Source organism: Lepidochelys kempii, chromosome 13 (genome assembly GCF_965140285.1).
Source record: "Lepidochelys kempii isolate rLepKem1 chromosome 13, rLepKem1.hap1, whole genome shotgun sequence".
Classification (NCBI taxonomy): domain Eukaryota; kingdom Metazoa; phylum Chordata; order Testudines; family Cheloniidae; genus Lepidochelys; species Lepidochelys kempii.
The window spans coordinates 31,857,750-31,878,115 of NC_136392.1; the positions used below are offsets into that span (position 1 = coordinate 31,857,750).

Here is a 20,366-nt window from a genome sequence, read left to right on the forward strand (position 1 = left end):
GCCCCCAATAGGTCTGTTCTGAAACTCCCACCAACAAACACAAGCCTCCACTCTACTCCCTGCCTCCCGATTCACAGCCCTGCCCCCCTTCCCACTCCCAGCACTAGGTCACAGCCCCAGGTCACAGCCCCCTCCTCCCCTGCTTTCCCTTTCACTCTTCCACCTGGGTCACAGCTCCATCTACCCATTGCAGAGGCATCTGTACACTGCCCTTATCACTTTCCCATCCCCATGTCACAGCCTCCCCCCCATACCCCTTCATCTCTGTGGAAGGGGGCTGTTGGCCCCATACTGAAACTTAGCAGGGGGAAGAGGGATTAGTTGTCCCTCTCCCACTACCAGGAGAAGAGGAAGGGCCAAAGAGGTATCAGGATCGTGACACTGACAGTCCCCAGGGCCAGTGGGGAGAAGCCAGTGTTCCAAGTCAGCTGGATTGACAGGGCAGGCAGGCCCATGAGGCAGTCATGAGCCTGGTGGCCTGTGAACTGGGGCTGCCGGGGCAGGGAACAGCTGGGCTGGTGCCAGAGCAGCACAGAGCCAGGACCACGTTGCAGTGAGAACAGATGCTGGCTGTCCCCCACACACAGTGCCCCATCCACCCGGTTACCTCCTTTCGTGCTAATCGCCTTGTGGGTTTTGAGGGACAGGCCTGGGTTCTTCTCAAGCCTGCTCCTGCTCAGCAGGGTGCAACTTCCTGATTTCCTTCCCCACTGAACTTATTCGGCAGTGTTGCCAGCCAGCCTCCGTGCCTTCCTGGCAGGCGCACCAGGACAGCTTGGAAAGGAAATTCTAACTACAGGGCAACCCCCCACTTACATGCCAGATAGTTGGAGATTCCCAAGAAATCACACAAACACGGTGTGAGGAGACCATGGACCAACCTTCTCCTCCCACCAAAGCAGCATGTTGAAGGTGCAAGGAGACCAGGGAGAGAGCCCTCTAAGCACCTTGGGGGAAGGGCAGAGCCCAGTGCCACAGGCAAAGGCTCTCAGCCATTTGCTCTAACTGCAGTTCCTTTCGCAGGAGCTGCCCCGCTGGGGTTCACAGACGTTATGTCTAGCAATGAGAAACAGGAGACAATCAGAAGCAGTCAGGGAGGGTTTGGGAAGCATGTATATCTGACAGCTAAGAGGGAGCAGCTCTCCCAAGGCTTCACTGCACTGTCTCTGGGGCAGGGTCCAATTGCTCCCATGTTAGAAGGATACATGAACTGAACAGCTGAGGGGGCACTTGGTCTTTTCTCTCCAACATGAATCCCAGAGGCACCCCTTGCTTTCAGAGCTATGGCTGCCCACCTGGTTCCTTATTACTCCTGGATTGTCCCTTATGAGTCAGGTTTGAGTTTGTAAGCAGAACGGATACCTACTTGCCCTTTGATACGCTTGTTTCCCCACACCAAAGGGACAGCTTCAGGATACCGGCTGGGGACAGAGAACAGCTGAGTTCAGAAAGGCACCAGACAGCCACAATCTTTGGTGCCTGCAACCTCAGACCTTTTCTGTAAAGCTACAGCCAGGGCAAAGTAGCCTACAGCCATCGGGCCTGGGAAGAACTGTCTAGCAACAGGAGAGAGGAAGCATTATGCTCTTTCATTAAGCCATTTTATGTGGGTTTTAAAATATATAGTTGTGTGATAGAAAACCATTCCCGTTTATATGAGAAAAATCCCTCGGGGCTGGGGTGGTCAGTAAACAGCCCAATGCAAAGAGAAGCAGACCAGAACTGAAGTGTGAACAAAAGCATCTTTAGCTGCTGTAAGAGCCCAAGTCAGCTTCACGCATAGAGAAGCTCTAATGTTACAGATTCCTGCAGTGCTGAGACCACTGAAAGGACTGGAAATTGGCAGCCAGGGATACAGAACACTTCATATTTATAACTCATGCATGATGTTTGCCAGGTTTTTGTAGTAGGACGTAGTAAACAGAACATTAAAAACGTTGATTATGTGGCATCCTCTCAGCAGGGCCCACAGAAATGACAGTAGACGGATCTGTAATCCAGAAAGCAGATGAAATAGGAGCCTGGCACTCTGCTCCTTAGTCCGAGCCGGAAGGTCAGAGCAGCACTTCTCATGTCAAACTAGAAAGAAGACAGAAATCAGGTTTAACAAACGGAGAGCAGGTAAGGGCAGTCAGCATCTCCAGCTGCAGGCACATCAATCTCTTCACTTACCAGCATTCTGCCCTATAGTTCCTGAGGGTTAGCAGTCTTAGAACGTGAAGTTACATAAATCAAGAGTAATACTGAGCCAGTGCACTGGACCAAACGATAGCTCGCAGCCAGATTCACCAGGCCAATAAGAACATGGTACGTCTCCAGCATTCGCAGCCGTGCCTGGGGACCTGCATCGCTCCCAGAGAAAGTTCAAGCGGCCTCAGGATTGCTCTAACTTATGCTCAGTTACAGCCACACATTAAACCAGGGGCTGTGGGGAGGCAGCATAAAACTGTTTCACTGGATATCCCCAAGGACCATTCCTGTGGGCTGGCATAAAAGGGGACCTTTCAACTGGAGTGACAGAGGAGCCACAATGGAAGTGAGGACCCAGCCACTAAACTGTGAGCACTCAGGCAGGGACGTGTCTATGTTGCTTTTCCACACACCGCTGGCACCATATTAGTCATGTTATAAAGGGGGTACAATCATAATTATAAGGGCAGGTAAAGAGACTTGGTTCCTAGACTTTGTAAATTTCCAGCTCGTTTAGAAAATTTATTTTCATAGGGTCTTTCATTTCAAAGGGTTCCAAAACCCCTTGTAAACTTCATATACAAGGACCCCTATACAGCCACCGCTGGGGAGGGACATGATGCACCACACCACTCAGGCCAGGCCAGGGGACAGCACACTTACACCTAGGAAGCACATTGTTTAAGGCAGCAGAAATACATCTGACCCACTGCTGCGCCCAAAAGTGTTTTTTAAATTGGGAACTTTTGAGAAATCCCAGATCTTCAGCAGTCTCTACTACCACGTCGGTGAAATCCCTGCCAGTCCTCAAACAGTGACAGGCCCAGTTGGTGAAAGTCGGACCCAAGCTATACAGCTGCATCTGCATTGCAAAAACCTCCCACCAACGTCCCACAGTGGGTGCTCATCCACCAACAGTAGCAAGTGGTGACAACGGCGGTCATCATCACTAGAACTAGTGGGAGAGTCACAGCTGTGTAAATGGTTAAGGTCTTAGATTAGTTTAACTTGGATAAAAGCCTTGAAGAACACACAAACTGTGGAAATAAAGGGGCTGGAGGGTACCAGCCAGGATGGCCTTGGGAAAGATGAACGTGCTAAATTTAAACATGAAGAATTTTTAAACTATCAAATTTTACTCATAAGAATGCAAGAGTATATAAGAACGGCCATACTAGGTCAGACCAAAGGTTCATCTAGCCCAATATCCTGTCTTCCACCCGTGGCCCATAACAGGTGCCCCAGAGGGAATGAACAGAACAGGTGATCCATCCCGTTGCCCATTGACAGCTTTTGGCAAACAGAGGCTACGGACACCATCCCTGCCCATCCTGGCTAATAGCCATTGATGGATCTATCCTCCATGAATTTATCTAGTTCTTTTTTGAACCCTGTTATAGTCTTGGCTTGGTCAAACTTTGACAGTTTTGCAGATCTCACAGCTCCAGAATTCCAGCCCAGTTTGAAGGAAACCGATTCAGTCATTTAAAAGCTATGAATGTTGTATGTCACACAGCACTGAGAAGTGCACTATTTAGCTACGCATCCACGTGCAAACATACAGGCTTAATGGAAAAAAAAAATCTAGCACACATCTTCAGCACATTGTTTTCAAATGCTTAGAACTTCTGGTTAATCATAACCAATTTTTTCCCTTGCAAACCAAGCAAAGGTGCTAGTCCTTAAAGACTATATCCAGGCCAAAGTTCAAGCTTCAGTCATTTTTGTTTTAGTATGTCTAAAACAGTATGGTCAAAATGCTTGTAATGACTGTACTTTTCACTCACTGTACTCAAACACAGCTGAAGGGCTTTTGCTCAAAAATAAAATTAATCTTCAGGGGGAAACAAGCATAGAAAATTTCAGCCCATACACTACATTTTCTAGAAGATGAGCATGTGAAAATTGAGGACAGGGCTTAGAAACTAATTACAGTGAGACTTAGTAGGTTCCCATTATAATATCATAGAGGTAACAAGAGCCCTAAGCATGCTCATGAAAGTGACTAACAGAAAAAGGTACAAGGAAGAATTAAAGAAAATATGGCTTGTATCTTTAATTTTTGGCAAAACGTAGAATCTAAAGAAAAGCCGACGGCAAGAAATGAATCCTGGCAAACAAATCCTGGCTAGCTTGTCTTTGCTAACATTTTTGCAGGTTTTGAAGATGCACGTGCACAGTATGCGATCCCACCTACCTGTCAATCAAGGAATCTCTCATGCTGGTAGCAAGGGTACTTGGCTGAGCTTCATTCAGTTTGAAGATGCTCTCGATAACCGATAGCTCTGTGCTGGTTGTGTCCAGCCCACAGAAGGCAGACCAATCGTTCACAACCATCCCTGCAGCAATAACCTCACTGCCACGATTTACTGTTCCAGCCTGGCAAAAACAAACAGGGAGAGAAAGGGGTCAGCACAAGACCACAGTGACAGCAACAGAAACAGTTAATCAATTATACTTTATCGCGTTGCTAGTCACCAGGGAAGGGCACCAGCCAAACTATCCCGCAGACTCCTGTCACCACAATGGCTACCATCTTGTTTGAAAATGTTACCTCCTCTGACGGGACACATTTTTGGGCTGAAGAACGGTAGTTTTTTCATGTGGGTTCCATCCATAAGCAGACCTATATGGGTAATGCTGGTTCAACTATCTGCATCTATATAATTGGACAATGTAATATTTGGTTATTTAAAATTCTGTTTAGGAGACAGTGGTGACTGGGAGCAGCTTTTCTTCTAGGATAGAGACTTCCGCTGAAAGGTGGATGAAGGTCCTGAGGAACAGGAGACAACGTACAGCCATTATTCCCCACATCCAACCTCTTGTTCCCTCTGCTCAGTTGCTAAACTTTAGATCAGCTCCTAATTCAGGTTTCTAACCTTTGGCTTAAACACTGCCCAGTGCTCCTAGGGCACGATGACTGGGCTGGGAAGCAGTGGGTTCCCTATGTAGTCCCAGAGCAAGAGCGGTCACTTCCCCTCTCAGCCCAACTGCTACACACCAGGTTTATGCTACAGAGACCTCTGATTCCAAAGCAATTAAAGCAACCACTGAACTAGAGAACTAACAATACTAAGCTACAAATAAAACCAGACAGCTTCTGAAGGCAGCGCTGCGACAAACTTATTCTCTCTTGCTGGAGGAAAATACACTTTAGAAAAACTAAATTGAAGGTGTTAATAGGACAGCTGACCTCTTTAAAGAAAGAAAAGCAGAACAAGAACAAAAGCAAAGAGGCATTTAAACTCAGAGGAGAAATTAACTGCGCACAAATCAAGCAGAAAACAACAGATGGGAAACTAAACTCTACAGCTATGCTGAAAGTCACAAATCAGACTGGGGACTAGCTTGCCACCGCGTGGTTCAAAGGGAACACAATTCTATCACTGGAATTTTTAAAAGGCCAGTAAAGGCCAAATCACATCACTCCTTCCTCACGCTCCAAGAGGATGACAAGATGCTATAGGGCAGATCTCTCGTTTGCCATCAGAGTGCAACACCTTGTGAACAGGCAATGTGTCCTATGCAGCCCATTCAGCTTCACTCAGGCAGCAAACCCAGAACTTTGTGGTACTGCCTTCCAGGCCATCTCCTCCCCTCAGTGCCCAGTGCAATCAGCACAGGGTCACAGCAGTGTTCACATTGATAATAATTACATTTATTTTACTACCCCAACTTTGCTTGCCAGAGACTTTGGCACTGAAACACACAGCTGCATTTTAGAAGTTGGAGTGGGAGATTTTGGCAGTTGGGGCATTTGGTACCCAGAAGACTTGAGAAGCTATTTGTGGGAGGAGGAAAGACACACTACTGAGAGCCTTTTAGCAGCAGGGAGAGGGCACAGCTTCTTTTCATGTGGGCAGCGGTGAAACTAACAAGTCCACACGCTACAGCTGCTTGATAAAAGCTAGACAAAGCAGGCAATGCACCTGGGGGCAGGACACAACATGGAGGCTGGAAAGGGGTACAGCTGTGAAGATCCAAACCTCTCCAACAGTCAGAAGACTCTGGGGTGGGAAGGGCGAGAGAAGGCACAAGTCTACAAATGCCTTACCACAAGTGGGACTTGCAGCAGTGAGGAGAGCTCATCCTGGTCTTCAGTTGAAGTCTTTGGGTGCACAAGTCCTCCCTGGTTACTAAAAGCACAGTAACTTCCAACCAGAACCTGGTCTGCAACCGTCTGTCTGAAAACTTCTACTTTGAGCACATCTGCCAAGATCTCTTCAGTCTCCTGTAAATACATAAAATGAGAAGCGTGTGTCCTTGGCACAAATGTTATCTCAAAACATTATGTAGAAACCCCATGCGAGTTGAGCGGGGAGCAGAGCTATGCTTGGGAGAAAACTTGCTCAGGGTGTTTTGGAAGAACCTATTCTGATTTCAAGAGCTCAGATTTTCATTTTGTAGGTATATTAACTACACCTGCTGTTAGGTCCAACAACAACAAAAAAAACAATTAGCACTCCATCATTCTCCTCCTTGACCTGCCAGTCGACTTCAACACATTCAACCATGCTCCTCCTCTTCAATCTTACCCGCCCGTCCATGACTTGGTCATTTTGGAAGTTGAAATTAGACTGGAAATATGGTGTAAATTTTTAACTATGAAAGTAATTAATCCTTGGAACAATTTACCCAAGGTGTGGTGATTCTTCATCACTGACAATGTTTAAATCAAGACTGGATGTTTTTCCTAAAAGACCTGCTCTAGGAATTATTTTGGGAAAGGTCTATACGTCAGTCTAGATGATCACAGTGGCTCCTTCTGCCCTTGGAATCTAAGAATCTTCAACTATCATCTTTATGTTACGATTCCTCACAGACCCACTTCTCCACTCCAGACTTGTCATCTTCTATTCCATCTAAAACCTCAGCCAGTGTCTCAGGTTCCCTGGTGAGTGTCCAGCTGTCAGCTCAAGCTCAATATGACCAAAACAGAGCTCTTAACCTCTCATCAAAAATGCTCCCTCTCCTTGTGGGTAACCCCACCATCTTCCCTGTCACCTGGGTATCATCTTCAACATGGCCCTCTAGACTGACACACCCATGTGTCTGCATGTTGCCTCTTTTTCCTGCAAAAGACTTAAGAGCGCCCTTCTTCTCCAGCCACACAGCTAAAGCCCAATTACTACAACCTGCTCTGCTCCAGCCTTGACAAATCCCTCCTCACCTCACTTACATCCATTCAAAACATGGCTGCAAAGGTAAGCTTTCCTGGCACCTCCTTTTGAAAGTCACCCCTCTTTGCATCCCTTCACTTGCTCCCCCTGCTCCATCACAGCAAACACAAATTATTTGCATTCACTTTCAAGGCCCATCACAGCTTATCCCCACCCAAGCTAGCATCTCTGACATGCTATCGAGATGTTGACTCAACTCCATTCTGCCAATAATGCCAGCCTCTACCACCCACTTGTTAAACTTTCAAACAAGCATCTCCTACTATCACCCATGCTGCCCTACACACAGGAGAAACTTTAAACTACCACAAAGTCATCTCCCTCCCTGTCCTCTTTCATGCTTCCTTCTGCTGTGATGTCTCCAAAACCTGAAGTTAGGCAGCAGGTGGCCTAAGACCACTACCTATCATGCTGCCAATACTGGCTCATTGTTTCCTTCTACCCCCAACCTGTTTGTTATATACGACTGTCTTTTGCCTTATACTCAGATTGGAAGCTCTTTGGGCCAAGGACTGTGTCTGTTCTATGTTTGTACAGCACCTAGCGTAATGGGGTCGCTGAGATGCTACTGTAAAACAAGCAATAACAACAGTTCTAGAGGTGAGATCACCAGCACGGACATAGAACCTTTCCCCCTAGTTCAGGTGCTGAATGGAACATATACTTGCTCAATGGGAACAGGTGGAAGAATTACATTGTCTCTTCTTTCAAGCATGGATACCAAATCCAATAGTGAGCACTAGTCTTTGACAGCCCTCACTGACCAATCTGATTCGTAGTTGTCCAATTCATACCCTTGTGTATTCGGAGGGAGGAGAACATCGGTTATGCAACAGCCTAGCAAGGAAAGACACTCAGACACCAGAACACAGCAACAAATATTGCCTCCATCAATACTCTGCACTTGTACATCATCTGTTATCCAAGGATCTCAAAGCATTTTTCAAGTTAGAGCATTAGATTCTTCATCTACTGTAAGTTCTTTGGGGCAGGGAGCCACGTCCTCATATGCGTTTGTACAGCCCCAAGCACAAAGTAGTCCTGATCCTGACTGTTCTGTTGAACGATTAAGACACCTGTGGGGTATTATCTCCTGAAGAAGAAACTGGAATACAGAAAGCTCAATGACTAGCCCAACATCACACAGGGAGTCTTAGGCGCAGTTAAGAACAGAATCAAGTCTCCTGACTTGAAGAACTGGGCTTCAGCCACAAGATCATCCCAGACCGAGTATTACAGAGAACACGCTTTTCTGGGCAATTTGTTAACCAGCTTTTTGTGGACAGAGTGGAAGATGCCCAGCAGCACATGGAACAAGGAGCAATTCCTTCAAGGGGCTCCTATGGCCCTGCACTTCACTTCTCCTAGACACCTTCACCAAGGGACATAGGTCCCACTGGAGACCCTGGTGGACCCCTACATGACCCTGGGGAGAAAAAATATGAAACTTACCTAAGGAGAGAAACGGGCTAAGTGAGGCAGTGAAGGAGACAAATGGCCCCAGGAGAGGAATTTGATAGACCAAGAACCAAATCAATTTGCAGTAATGAACTTGTTTAATGAGAACAGAAGTGTTGGAGAGGCTAAACCTGCAGACGGTGGGCGCCCAGGCAGGGTGGAAATTCACTTGGCAGGAACCAACCAACATAACACTGGCTGCACTCTGCTAGCAAGGAAACACAGAATTCAGGTTTTAACAGCTTTTCCTCAAGCCCAACCACTAAAACTCTCTAATCATCTCCCATTTCAATTTCACAACCTTCCTCTGTCTGAACTCCCTGGCACCCACACTGTGCCCCCAATTCAATCAAAACACTGCCTCCAACGATCTGCCCTGCAGAATCTCACCTTATTACCCACTCCTTGCATCTCTCTTTTGACTGCCTGTTCTCAACTGCATCACATTCTCCTATTCATTTCAAAGCCGTGTACAGCTCTGTTCCTGCCTATGCCTGTAACTTAATCTCTTACTCTGCCCCCTCAACCACACCATGACAGCCTTTGTGCTTCTTGGTCCCTGACTTCCATTTCTCTGCTTTCTTCCATGCTCTCTACACCAGGATACAAGCTCATCACCCCTTCCCTCACTCAAAGCCCCCTAAAATCCAACTCATCCACATTTTTTCACTGGATGCGCTGTGGGCAATCAGTTGCAGTTTAGCCATCCAGATGCACATGTGCCTCCAGTGAGTAACCACCTGATACGGTCATCACTGCTCTCCTTCATTATATTACCTCTCCCTTAGTCCCAGTACAGGCAGTCCTTGACTTTACGACGTTCGACTTACGACACTTTGAACTGACACCCTGATTCGATTTATGACAATTGGTTTTGACTTCACGATGCTCAGTCCCGCAATGGGGTGGATTGTGGTTCCAAGTTATGACTTATGACAAAATTTTCAGGAACCAATTGTGTCATAAGTCCGAGGACTGTCTGTATGTTGAACACTAGATTGTAAAACTTTTCAGGGCAGAGCTTGTGTTTTTATCTGCCCTACAAATAAGGATTAGTGAAAGGGAGAATGAAGGGCAGTCAAAGCTGAATCTTGAGGCAGCCTTTTAGAGCAGAAGCCAACTCTGCCATTCCTCTGCTGAGAAGAATGAAAAGCTAAGTAAAGCAGACTCCCATGCTGTCAAGCGCTATTAGCATGCAGTCTTGTGTTACTTGGCATGAACTGGAAATGTTCCTAGCGAACCCCAATAACTATGAAGTCTAGCTCTAGGGCGGGGTTTGCTTTAAAGGTCTCCACTGAACTTGTAAAAGAATAAAAGCCATTTACCCTGTCAAGGTCTGGATGGACAAGTGCAACGTAGTCATTGCATGTGGTGACATTGCCCAAAGCTGAGAGCCGCTCCTCCACTCTTTGGATTCGGACTGAGTCTGGCAGGCTGTTGCGGATGTGCTGAAGCTCCTGGTCTGTTGTACTGCTTGGGACCAACAGACCATGCCGGTTCCCTAAAAGAAAAAAAGGAGTTCTGCTTCAGGCCAAGTTAAAGGTGTTCACCTGCCTGGCTTGCCCACTTCTTAGCCTTCAAACAAGCTGGCCTCAGGGCTCCTCAGGCTCACTCAGCACCTCCCCCAACATAGTCTTCAGCATGACTGAGGCAAAGGACACCTTTGTTAAAGGTTCTATCTACACGCTCTGCATAATTCACGAGGCCTCAGGTGCAACTTCAAAAGTTCGGTTTTGAGGCCTGAGGAGGACAGAGATGGGCGCCTTCTGTTACTCCTGCCCTGTTTCCTATTATAGTCCTGGGAGGAGCAGAGTAGAAGCATGGGGTGGGCCGAACTTTGAACAGCTTCCTTTGGGGGGCCAGCATGTGAATCCCCAGGGATTCAAGGGTTGCCCGTGAGTCCTTTAGACTATGGAACCTAAAGTCTGTCTGCTCTGAAGAGAGTCCAGAACAGTCAAAGGGTAGGTCCTAGATAGTATTCTGGACCTCAAGCGGGAGCCCCGAGACCTGAAGCCAGGAGCTGCGTCTCATGGCTATGGCGGTAGCCATCGTGCGAGTGGCCAAATCTGCCGAGTCCAAGGCGGCCTTTAGGAAGGTCCTTGCGACCACCAGACCCTGAATCCAAGTGAGCTGACCCAGGCCAGCTGTGGGTTTATCATCATTGTGCAGATGTACCCTTGGTGGTTGTTGCTTCTTTATGAGGGAGAAAGTCCCTGAGAGGAATGATTTGAGGTGTTGGTTTGTTTTCTTAAGATAGTCTTTTGCCTTTAAAAAAAATTTTAAAAACAGCCTTAGGCATCAGGAATGTCTAGATGGTCTATCCTGGTTTTACTTGAGGGGCTTCTGGGTCTCAGGCCTCGTTAATTATGCAGAGTGTGTAGACAGAACCTTTAACAAAGGTGTCCTTTCCTCAAAAGGTTAACTAGGTGTTATTAAAAACAGTTTTAAAACAGTCTGATTAAAGTTCACTTTCCCTTCTTGGCCTGTTAATTCAGGATTTCACAAGTCCCCCAGTGACTACAGTCTCAGGGAGCAAACGGGACACCCAAATTTCTAACATAAAACACAAGCGGGGGAGGGGAGGAGATTCCTTACAAAAACCCTACCAAGCAAACTGAAAAGGGCAGAAACCTCAATTTTTTCCCCTTTAATCAGAAATTAAATCCCTTATTAGCAGTCTAGCATCTGCAGAATCTAACTGGTGTTCCCAACTATGCTCATTTCATTACTCTAATGTGGCACGCAGTAATAATCAAGATCTGTCAAACGCTTCTCCAGACAAACTGATAAAGGACAAACATTCTCTTTCCTCTCACCGGAATGGATTGTAAAAACAAGAGCTGCGTCCTGCTGTGTCCCTGGCTACATGCAAGTGAAAGGAGGAATACTGCTTTTGCGATGTGTATTTGTAATGGCTAGATGCTGAACCATTAATGCCCATCAAAACAGGGTATTCCCTACAGATTTATCAGTAAGAGAAACTTACGCGTGACAAGCAACTCCCCATCCCCCACAAGTAGAAGCACGTGAAACACCGACCCCAGTGCTGCAGAGGAGTGGTTGTGATTCCCCCCACGACAGAAGCCAAACCCTATGTGGCATAGGCTCTACCCCCCGTCCCTCCCTCCACACACAGGCTTTTCTTTACTCTCAAATTGATACATTTTTGATTTTGGAAAGAAGTCTTCCCAGTTCCACCCCTTTGTCCCACCCTCAGGCCTGGCTCCGCTCAACAACCTCTGCTGGCCAGAGGTCAGAAAAGAAGTCCCTTCAGGTCCATGGGGCTATATCTGCAACCCTCCTACTATCCCCTATTTGTCACAGCTGGAACCTCAAACTCTAATCCCTGTTCAATATGGGAACGGGTGGCTCCTAGGCAGATCCAGAACGTCTTGACCCAGAGTCTTCCTTATACTGCAGAATGAGAGTCTAGAATCTTGTTAAATGACATGTTCCGGCCCAATCCCCATTAAGAGCACACCACAAGGTATCAGCTTGAAGGACGTGACTTACCAACACACATTCTCCCAATGATCCGGCATCCAGCTATGGAAGCGTGAACAACAGGGATGGTCTCAGAAAGCTCCCCCTCAAAGATACTGCAATAAGAAAGACAGTGAAATGATGCTGCAAAGCAAAGAGTGGCATATACAGAGAATCCCATTCAATCCAGAGGGACTCAGACCCCAAGGGAAATCAAATCAGTACACCTGAGAAGGAGATCTGATGTTCCTGACCTGTTTTATAAAAATGAGTATCTCCACTTTACAAATGGGGAGACTGAGGGGCAGAGAAGTTCACTGGCTTGCCCAAATCTTCACAGCAGGTTAATGGCAGAGTCAGGAATAAAACTCAGGCTTCCTGAGCCCCAGTGCAGTGTGCCCTGTCCACTAGACCCACACAGTCTTCCCAACTAAAATGAATTAATTTCCTGTTAAAATGATGACTAGAATTCTTTGAATATGCCAGCAACACAGTGAATAAAGAACAGGCTGATTGAAGTCCACATAAATTCGAAACAGCCTTTGACAAAGACCCTCACAGGAAGCTAATAAGGAAACTAAAGTACTTGTGGAGTGAGAGGTGAAGTACAGTCAAGGCTTAGAAAACAAAGAATGACACCTCTAGGGCCTGTACTAGGACACCTGCTGTTTAATTTATTTATCAATGATCTGGATAAAGGGAAGAACAGTGAGGTAGCTAAAACTCCATGTGACACCATTATTTGAGGTTATGGCCTTGTCTACACTACACAGTTTTGTCAGCAACATAAGTTACACTGCCATAAGCACATGTGTGCACAGCACTATGTATGTAGGAGAGGTTCTGCCGCTCATGGAAGTGGTTTTATTATGCTGACAGGAGAGCTCTCTCCCATCCGCACAGAGTATCTTCACCAGATGCGCTGCAGGGGCACAGCTGTACTGCTGCCGTGCTGTACATGCAGACATGCCCTAAATCAATCAAGACCGACGAGGACAGTGAGGACTTTCAGAGGGACATAATCAAGCTGGGTGAATGGGCAACATGATGGCAACTGAAATTCAGTATTGACAAATGCAAGATAACACAGGCTGGAGGGACCAGTCTCAACTACTCATACATCTTACTGGTAAGTTAAATGCAACAAGCCAAGAAAAAGCCCTGGGTATCCAGGTGGGCAGCTCAACTGAAACCTCTGCTCAACACCACCAGTGGTCAAAAAGCAAACAAGAAGCTGGGAAACATAAGGAATGGAGAATACTGGAAATACGATGCTGTTACATAAGCCAGTGGTTCTCAACCAGGGGTACACATACCCCTAGGGGTACACAGGGGTCTTCCAGGGGTACATCAACTCCTCTAGATATTTGCCTAGTTTTACAACTGGCTACATAAAAAGCACGAGCAAAGTCAGTACAAACTAAAATTTCATACAGACAATGACTTGTTTATACTGCTCTATATGCAGAAATGTAAGTACAATATTTATATTCCAATTGATTTTACAATTATATGGTAAAAACGAGAAAGTGAGCAATTTTTCAGTAACAGTGCGCTGCGACACTTTCGTATTCCTACGTCAGATTTTGTAAGTAGGTCGTTTTTAAGTGAGGTGAAACTTGGGGTGTGCAAGACAAATCCGCCCCCTGAAAGGGGCACAGTAGCCTGGAAAGGTTGAGAGCCACGGCTATGAGTTAATGGTGCACCCTGTCCTGGCCTAACACAGTCATTTCTAGTCCCCTTTCTAAGGGGATGCAACCGGACTATGGGAGGCCAGAACTGTGTAAGGAGACTGTCTGTATCCCGGCTCTTTACACCCCTCCCCGGATTAGAAACCACCAGCCTCTTCTTCCAGGAGGATCGAGACTGCGAGGGGGGCGGGGGTATCGGGCCCTAGGAAGGTGGAAGGGCCAAGCCCCAGGGCTGGGGAGTCCGAGCCCCAGGGCCGAGGAGAAGGGTGGGGAGCAGGGAGACCGAGCCCCCAGAGTGGAGGCGAGGCGGCGGCGGCCCTGGGCGGAGGCGGGGGGAAAAGGGGGGCCGGGGCCGAGGCGGGGGGGAGGGAGGCCGGGCCCCGAGGCGGAGGAAGGGGCAGGGGGGAAGGGAGGCTGGGCGCCGGGCCCCGGGGCCGAGGCGGGGAGGGAGGCTAGGCCCGGAGGCGGAAGGGGGGCCGGGCCCCGGGGCCGAGGCGGGGGGAGAAAAGGGGGGCCGGGCCCCGAGGCCGAGGCTGGGGAAGGGAAGCCGGGCCCCGAGGCCAGGCCCCGAGGCGGAGGAGGGGACGGGGGGGGAAGAGAGAGGCCGAGGCGGGGGGGGGGGAGGGAAGCCAGGCCCGGAGGCGGGGGAAGGGAGGCCGGGCCCCGGGGCCGAGGCGGGGGCAGAAGCCAGAGGGAGGCCGGGCCCCAGGGCGGAGGCCGAGGCGGGGGCAGGGGGGGAGGGAGGCCGGTCCCGGGGCCGAGGCGGGGGCAGGGGGGGAAGCCAGAGGGAGGCCGGGTCCCGGGGCCGAGGCGGGGGGGGGGGAGGGAGGCCGGTCCCGGGGCCGAGGCGGGGACAGGGGGGGAGGGAGGCCGGGTCCCGGGGCCGCGGCCGGCCGGGGCTCTGACCTGTAGAAGTTCTCCGAGCCGCCGACGGCCACCAGGCAGTAGCGGTTGGTGAGCTTGGCGAAGCAGCCGATCTCGTGGTTGTTCTCGAAGCTGGCGCGGACCGCCATGGCCGGAGCGCGGAGACTCGCGCGGGTGGAGCGGCCCCGCCCTCGGCTCTGCCGTCCCGGGGCGGGGCGGGGCGGGGCGGGGGCGGGCCCCGGGAGGCGCCGCCCCGCGCTGGGGAGGGAGGGAGGGAGGGAGGCCGCGGCTGCAGGCGAGGCCGCCGGAGCTGGGCCCCTGTCGCCCCGGCCCGGCGCGGCCCCGCGCAGCGCTTAGCCCGGGTCTGTTCCTGGCCGGCGACCGCCCTTCACTTCGGGCTCCCGGGCCCCCGTTCCGCGCCGTTCCCTGGGGCTCCGGCCCGGCCCGGCCCGGCCCGGCCCGGCCCCCCTGTGGGCGCGTGGCCGTCGCCGGGCCGGGCCGGGCCGCAGCTGTCCCTGTCCTCGCGCCTGCCTGGGTGCAGCGATGTGTTTATAGTAGAGAAGCAAAGTCAAAGAAATGCACTTTGCAAATGGGGTGGAAGGTAGCGAGGTTTGTGATGGCCCTTAGTTCCTGCAGGAGCCGAGCCCAGCCCAGCCCAGCGGCGGGGACCAGCCCCAGAGGGAGTTCTGGCTGCCTCCCAGCCAAGCTTTCTGCTTAGTGCGGAGAGCTCCAGCGTGCCGCAGGACGGAGTTCTCGCCGCCAGTCTTTGTTCCAGGCATGGCAATGCCTTGCTCAGCAACATGCGTGCTCGCACATTTATTCTTCTACATCCTCACCCCCGACACATACATGCATGCACACTCCCATGACTGGACACGGATATCTTTAGTTGTAAGTTTTCTTTACTTTTTTAATGTAGTTTGCACCATCTCTCTTAACATTGTTGTCAGCAAGCCGTACCCTGAACAGTTATCACACTTATAAGATTATGCATTGGGGTGCAACATGCTCTTGTCATAGATAACAGGTACTTTTCCTAGGCGGCTACTTAAAGTTAATTAAGAAGATGGAATTTGGTGAAACACACAAACTTTATTTAATACAGACAACTATAATTGAAATTATAGGAAAGGATCAATATGCACTAAGATTAGAATAAGGGAAGTACAGTAAAGTGGTTTCCTGCATCACTCCTACATACAGTCTTACATTGTGTATATTTACAACGTACGGAGACCATTGGAAACAAAGATGGAAGGGGATATAAGTGGAGCCCATCAGAAAGGGGATCCTGATTCCGTTTACACAGTCTTGGGGACCTGACGCACCCCAAGAAATGGGAACTGGGTGTGATATTTTATACCCTTCCTTATGGTGATAGTACAGATATATACCATTTCATGCTTTATCCTGATTATAATAAGGTGAATAGCTTTCCCTAACCATACGTGGCCTTTGGGGTGTCCTTAATTAAGCATCAAGCATTGATATTCCTCTCTTATATCATTTATTTCTTAATAATTCCTATATGTACAAGCAGTCTAACTGCTTAGATACTGCATAGCAACCTCATTGCTAAAGTCCCCCAAACTCCCTTCCTGTGGAGTGCTGGACCTGTTTGGGGTTATTTGATTTTGTTTCAGAATGAAAGTAAAAAATATTTGATCTGGGATTATCTTCTTAGGTCTCTCTCATTTCAGCTGCAGTTCAGTCTTTAAAATAATTACTTTCACAAAGCCTTAACCTAATATGATAGACCTAATATGATAGACTTAAATTTTAACAAGCTTAATAAGCCATATACTTACGTTCACCTATTTGCCCCCATGCATGTTCCATGCTAACAAGCCATAGACCCACATACATACAATTTTATACTCCTATTACATCATTTTACCTCTAGCAAGCATAAAATCACCCAGGAGACATGAGATAGGATCGTAGGTCATAAGTAAGGCTAAGATTTTGGCACAGGTATTTTTAGTAAAAGGCACAGACAGGTCATGGGCAATAAAGAAAAATTCAGAGAAGCCGTGACCTGTGCATGACTTTTACTAAATATATCTGTGACAAAATGGGGAGCTCAGCTGTGGGGCTGAAGTCACAGGGGTCTCTGGAAATCATGGAGTCCGTGACTTCCGTGATAAAATCGTAGCCTTAAGTCATAACATCAGGTCAGCGGTCAACAAAATTGATATAGGAAAAGAAAATCTTTAAATACTACTCTTAATTTAAACAGAACCCTAGTTAAATCACCAAGAACCAATCAAAGAACTATAGAGGATGATGTAAGTGGGGAGGGATAGCTCAGTGATTTGAGCATTGGCCTGCTAAACTCAGGGTTGTGAGCTCAATCCTTGAGGGGGCCATTTAGGGATCTGGAGCAAAAATTGGGGATTGGTCCTGCTTTGAGCAGGGGGTTGGACTAGATGACCTCCTGAGGTCCCTTCCAACTTTGAGATTCTGTGTCAAATGATTATTTTTAAAATAAAGCTTGTAGTAAAATGGTCTTTTTTAATACAGGGTAAAGGAATGTAGAAGCCTGGACTATTTCATCATGTTACTCTGTGTTTTGTGTTTGTTTTCAAACTGACAGTTTTATGTTGTATCAGAAAAACTATTTCCCCATGTTTATTCCCCCCACTCTCCTGCTGGTAATAGCTCACCTTAAGTGATCACTCTTGTTACAGTGTATATGGTAACACCCATTGTTTCACGTTCTCTATGTATATAAATCTCCCCACTGTATTTTCCACTGAATGCATTCAGTGAAGTGAGCTGTAGCTCACAAAAGCTTATGCTCAAATAAATTTGTTAGTCTCTAAGGTGCCACAAGTCCTCCTTTTCTTTTTGCAAAAAAAATTATGGTAACTCTGGGAATGAGATTGGAGAATGTAACTAGGCCCTCGTCTACACTACAAACTTACATCAGTGTAACTAAGTCGCTCAGGGGTATGGAAAATCCACACCCCTGAGTGATGTAGTTACACTGACCCAACCCCCAGTGTAGACAACACTATGTCAATGGGAGGGCTTCTCCTGTTGACACACTGTCACCTCTCGTAGAGGTGGCATACCTGTGCCGCCACGAGACACTCTCCCATCTGAGTAGGTAGCGTCTTCACTATCTACTTCACTAGGCAGCTGGGTCAGTGTAGACACACCCTAGGACAAGAGAGGGTTAGGGCCCAAATTGACTAGATATTTGCTTAGATTTTGATTTGTTATAACTTGTGATCAGATCCAGTTTACTGTGTCCAAGAGTCAGTGTTTTCTCATCCCTGTGTATATTGCAGCTATTTTCCTTTGGCACTTCATCACTGAGTCTAGCAGAGCTTGGGACTGCAGCTGTCCACTCACTTTTTAACTGGTTGTATTGGATAATCAGGTCCAGTTTACTATGCCCAAGAGTCAGCGTTTTCTCATTCTTGCATATTTTGCTGCCGCTTTCTATTGATTTTCCACTTGAAACATCACTGGGTGCTTTCTGCTTGGTATTTGCCCCATTTGTACTAGTGTTCTCAGAGGGGGATCGTAAGTTTGGTCCCTGTCTCATGGCAGAGTGATGGAGCAACTGGCCATTTTTAGTTTTAGCCAATGCCTTATTTTCTAGATGATTAGGTTCACTGCAGCTTAGTATGGGGAAAGACATTGGCTGCAAGGATGCCTGGTGTGACTTATGATTAGGCTGGTCATATAAGGCAGACTTGAATTTAGCTGAAGTGTTTTGGTTAGAGTTTGACATTTCCCAGTGCTGCTTGGAGTCACTTGGCTTCATGGAGCTGATGGCTTCCTTTCTCTTTTCACTGATGAAACCAGGACCCAAGTCTTGCTTTTCATGGAGTACATTGTAGGTGGAGTTCTTCCGAAAAGGAGACATCTTTATGCTCTCAATGCTTGAATTTGAGAGGCTACTGGCCTGGCTTGCGGTTCCAGCTTCGTTCGGTTTGGCAGATTTTAAGAGAGACTTTAAGGTCCATGCTGAGCTGTGAGCTGAAGCAGGGTTTGTTCCAGCCTCAGGGATGCAGAAAGCAGGCACAGGTTTGGATTCTGTGTACAAGCTTCGGAATTCTCTGTCAAAGTCCTCAACGATTTTGCCTCGGAAGTGTGTCACCAAGCAGGCATGAACTTGACTGCACAGCCAAGTAAAACTGGAAAGAGATAATTAGCGGGTATTTCTAACCTTTGAATGATTTACCATAGATATTACATCATTTATATCCTCACACTGACGTGTGCATTGTAATAGATTGGTGCCTGACCCCACGGTCTCAGGGGAAGGTGTCTGTTTCACCAGAGGGAGAAGGATGTCACGCCCTGGGCTCTGGCTGTACATGGGGAGGGGAGGGGTGCAGACATACTTGGCTTCTTGTAGGCAGTTTAAACGGCAACAGGGAGGAGGGCCAGGCCAGTGGGGGGCTCTGGGTGTGTCCCCAAGGGGTTGGAAGGGATCCTGGATTGGGGACTGGATGTGTCCAGGAGATCCCGGTCTGTAGAGGATGTATTCTCTGGGGAAGTGGGATCCCAGGCTGTAGAGAGGGGATCCCCCTGGAGTGGGGGGATCCCAGGCTATGGGGGGTGGGTGTTCTGGGGGATACCGGGCACAGAGGGAGGCAAGGCAGAGGCTACCAGAGCCTCAGGGATCCGCTCACTGTATTTTCTGTATCTTTAGTACAAGGTAAAAATGGATTTTTAATGGTGTGTTTGCCAGGTACTGAGCCCGCTGAAGTCTCAGGATACCAACCCCCGAACCTGGGTTAAACTGTTTAATTTTGGACAGTGACCAGGTCACATTAGCACCTGTGACTCTTTGGGTCCACACATTTCATCTACATTATACAACAGGTAAGATTAATTGCATGAAGGTGCAGGGTGCGTTACACTGCCAGGGGTGGGAGAGCATTAGTGGGTGTAACGGTATGTGGTGCTGGGAGAAGGGTGCTGTGGGGGGCAGAGCATGCAGCACCAAGCAGGAGTGCTTTACAAACACTACATTGATCTGTGCCAGCAGCTCCCTGCTCAGCACTTCAGCAATGCAGGAGGCAAGGGAGGGCAGGGGGAACATGGGCAGCAGAGGGTTGGGGCACAGGTGGGAAGGACAGGGGGAGTGTGGGCAGTGGAGGGTGGGGGCACAGGTGGGCGCATGGGGCAGTCGTGCAGGAAGCTTGGTGGGGTAGCACTGATGAACGCAGGGAGCTGCGGGGAAGGAGGAGTCCCTTGGCTGTTGCTCTGAGAAGCAGGGGAGACACACTGAGCTCTGCAGGGAGCCTGTGGAGGTGTCCAGGAGCTGGACAGGACTTTCCCTGCAGGACAGTGGTGGCAATGCGGAGGGAGGGGAAAGGACTGAGCCTAGCTGTCCCTGGCACCTGCCAATGCTGCAGCGCACGGGCTGGTTCGTCCACATTGCCTCTTTGTGGCACCAGCTGGCTAGAAGCTGCTGCCGTTTCCCAGGTGTTCTTTGACCTGTGGTTATTGTCACTGGATGTCTCTGATTGGT

The 20,366-nt window shown here is 48.6% G+C and overlaps 2 protein-coding genes across 2 annotated transcripts in view; both read right to left on the bottom strand.

Annotated features, from left to right (window-relative positions):
• Positions 1-1,723: 1,723 nt before the first annotated feature.
• EIF6 (eukaryotic translation initiation factor 6) lies at positions 1,724-15,095 on the bottom strand. The gene is made up of 6 exons (XM_073310046.1): positions 14,912-15,095; positions 12,345-12,430; positions 10,157-10,332; positions 6,248-6,424; positions 4,388-4,569; positions 1,724-2,079 (listed from the first exon to the last, which is right to left on the bottom strand). The coding sequence occupies exons 1-6, from the start codon at positions 15,016-15,018 to the stop codon at positions 2,070-2,072; spliced, it is 738 nt and encodes a 245-aa protein (XP_073166147.1). The 5' UTR covers positions 15,019-15,095; the 3' UTR covers positions 1,724-2,069.
• Positions 15,096-15,772: 677 nt separating this feature from the next.
• FAM83C (family with sequence similarity 83 member C) overlaps positions 15,773-20,366 on the bottom strand; it is a 35,954-nt gene continuing 31,360 nt past the window's right edge. Inside the window, exon 4 of the mRNA XM_073310047.1 lies at positions 15,773-19,020. Within this exon, the coding sequence (XP_073166148.1) occupies positions 18,051-19,020 (970 nt within the window). The 3' untranslated portion in view covers positions 15,773-18,050. The remainder of the gene's footprint in view (positions 19,021-20,366) is intronic.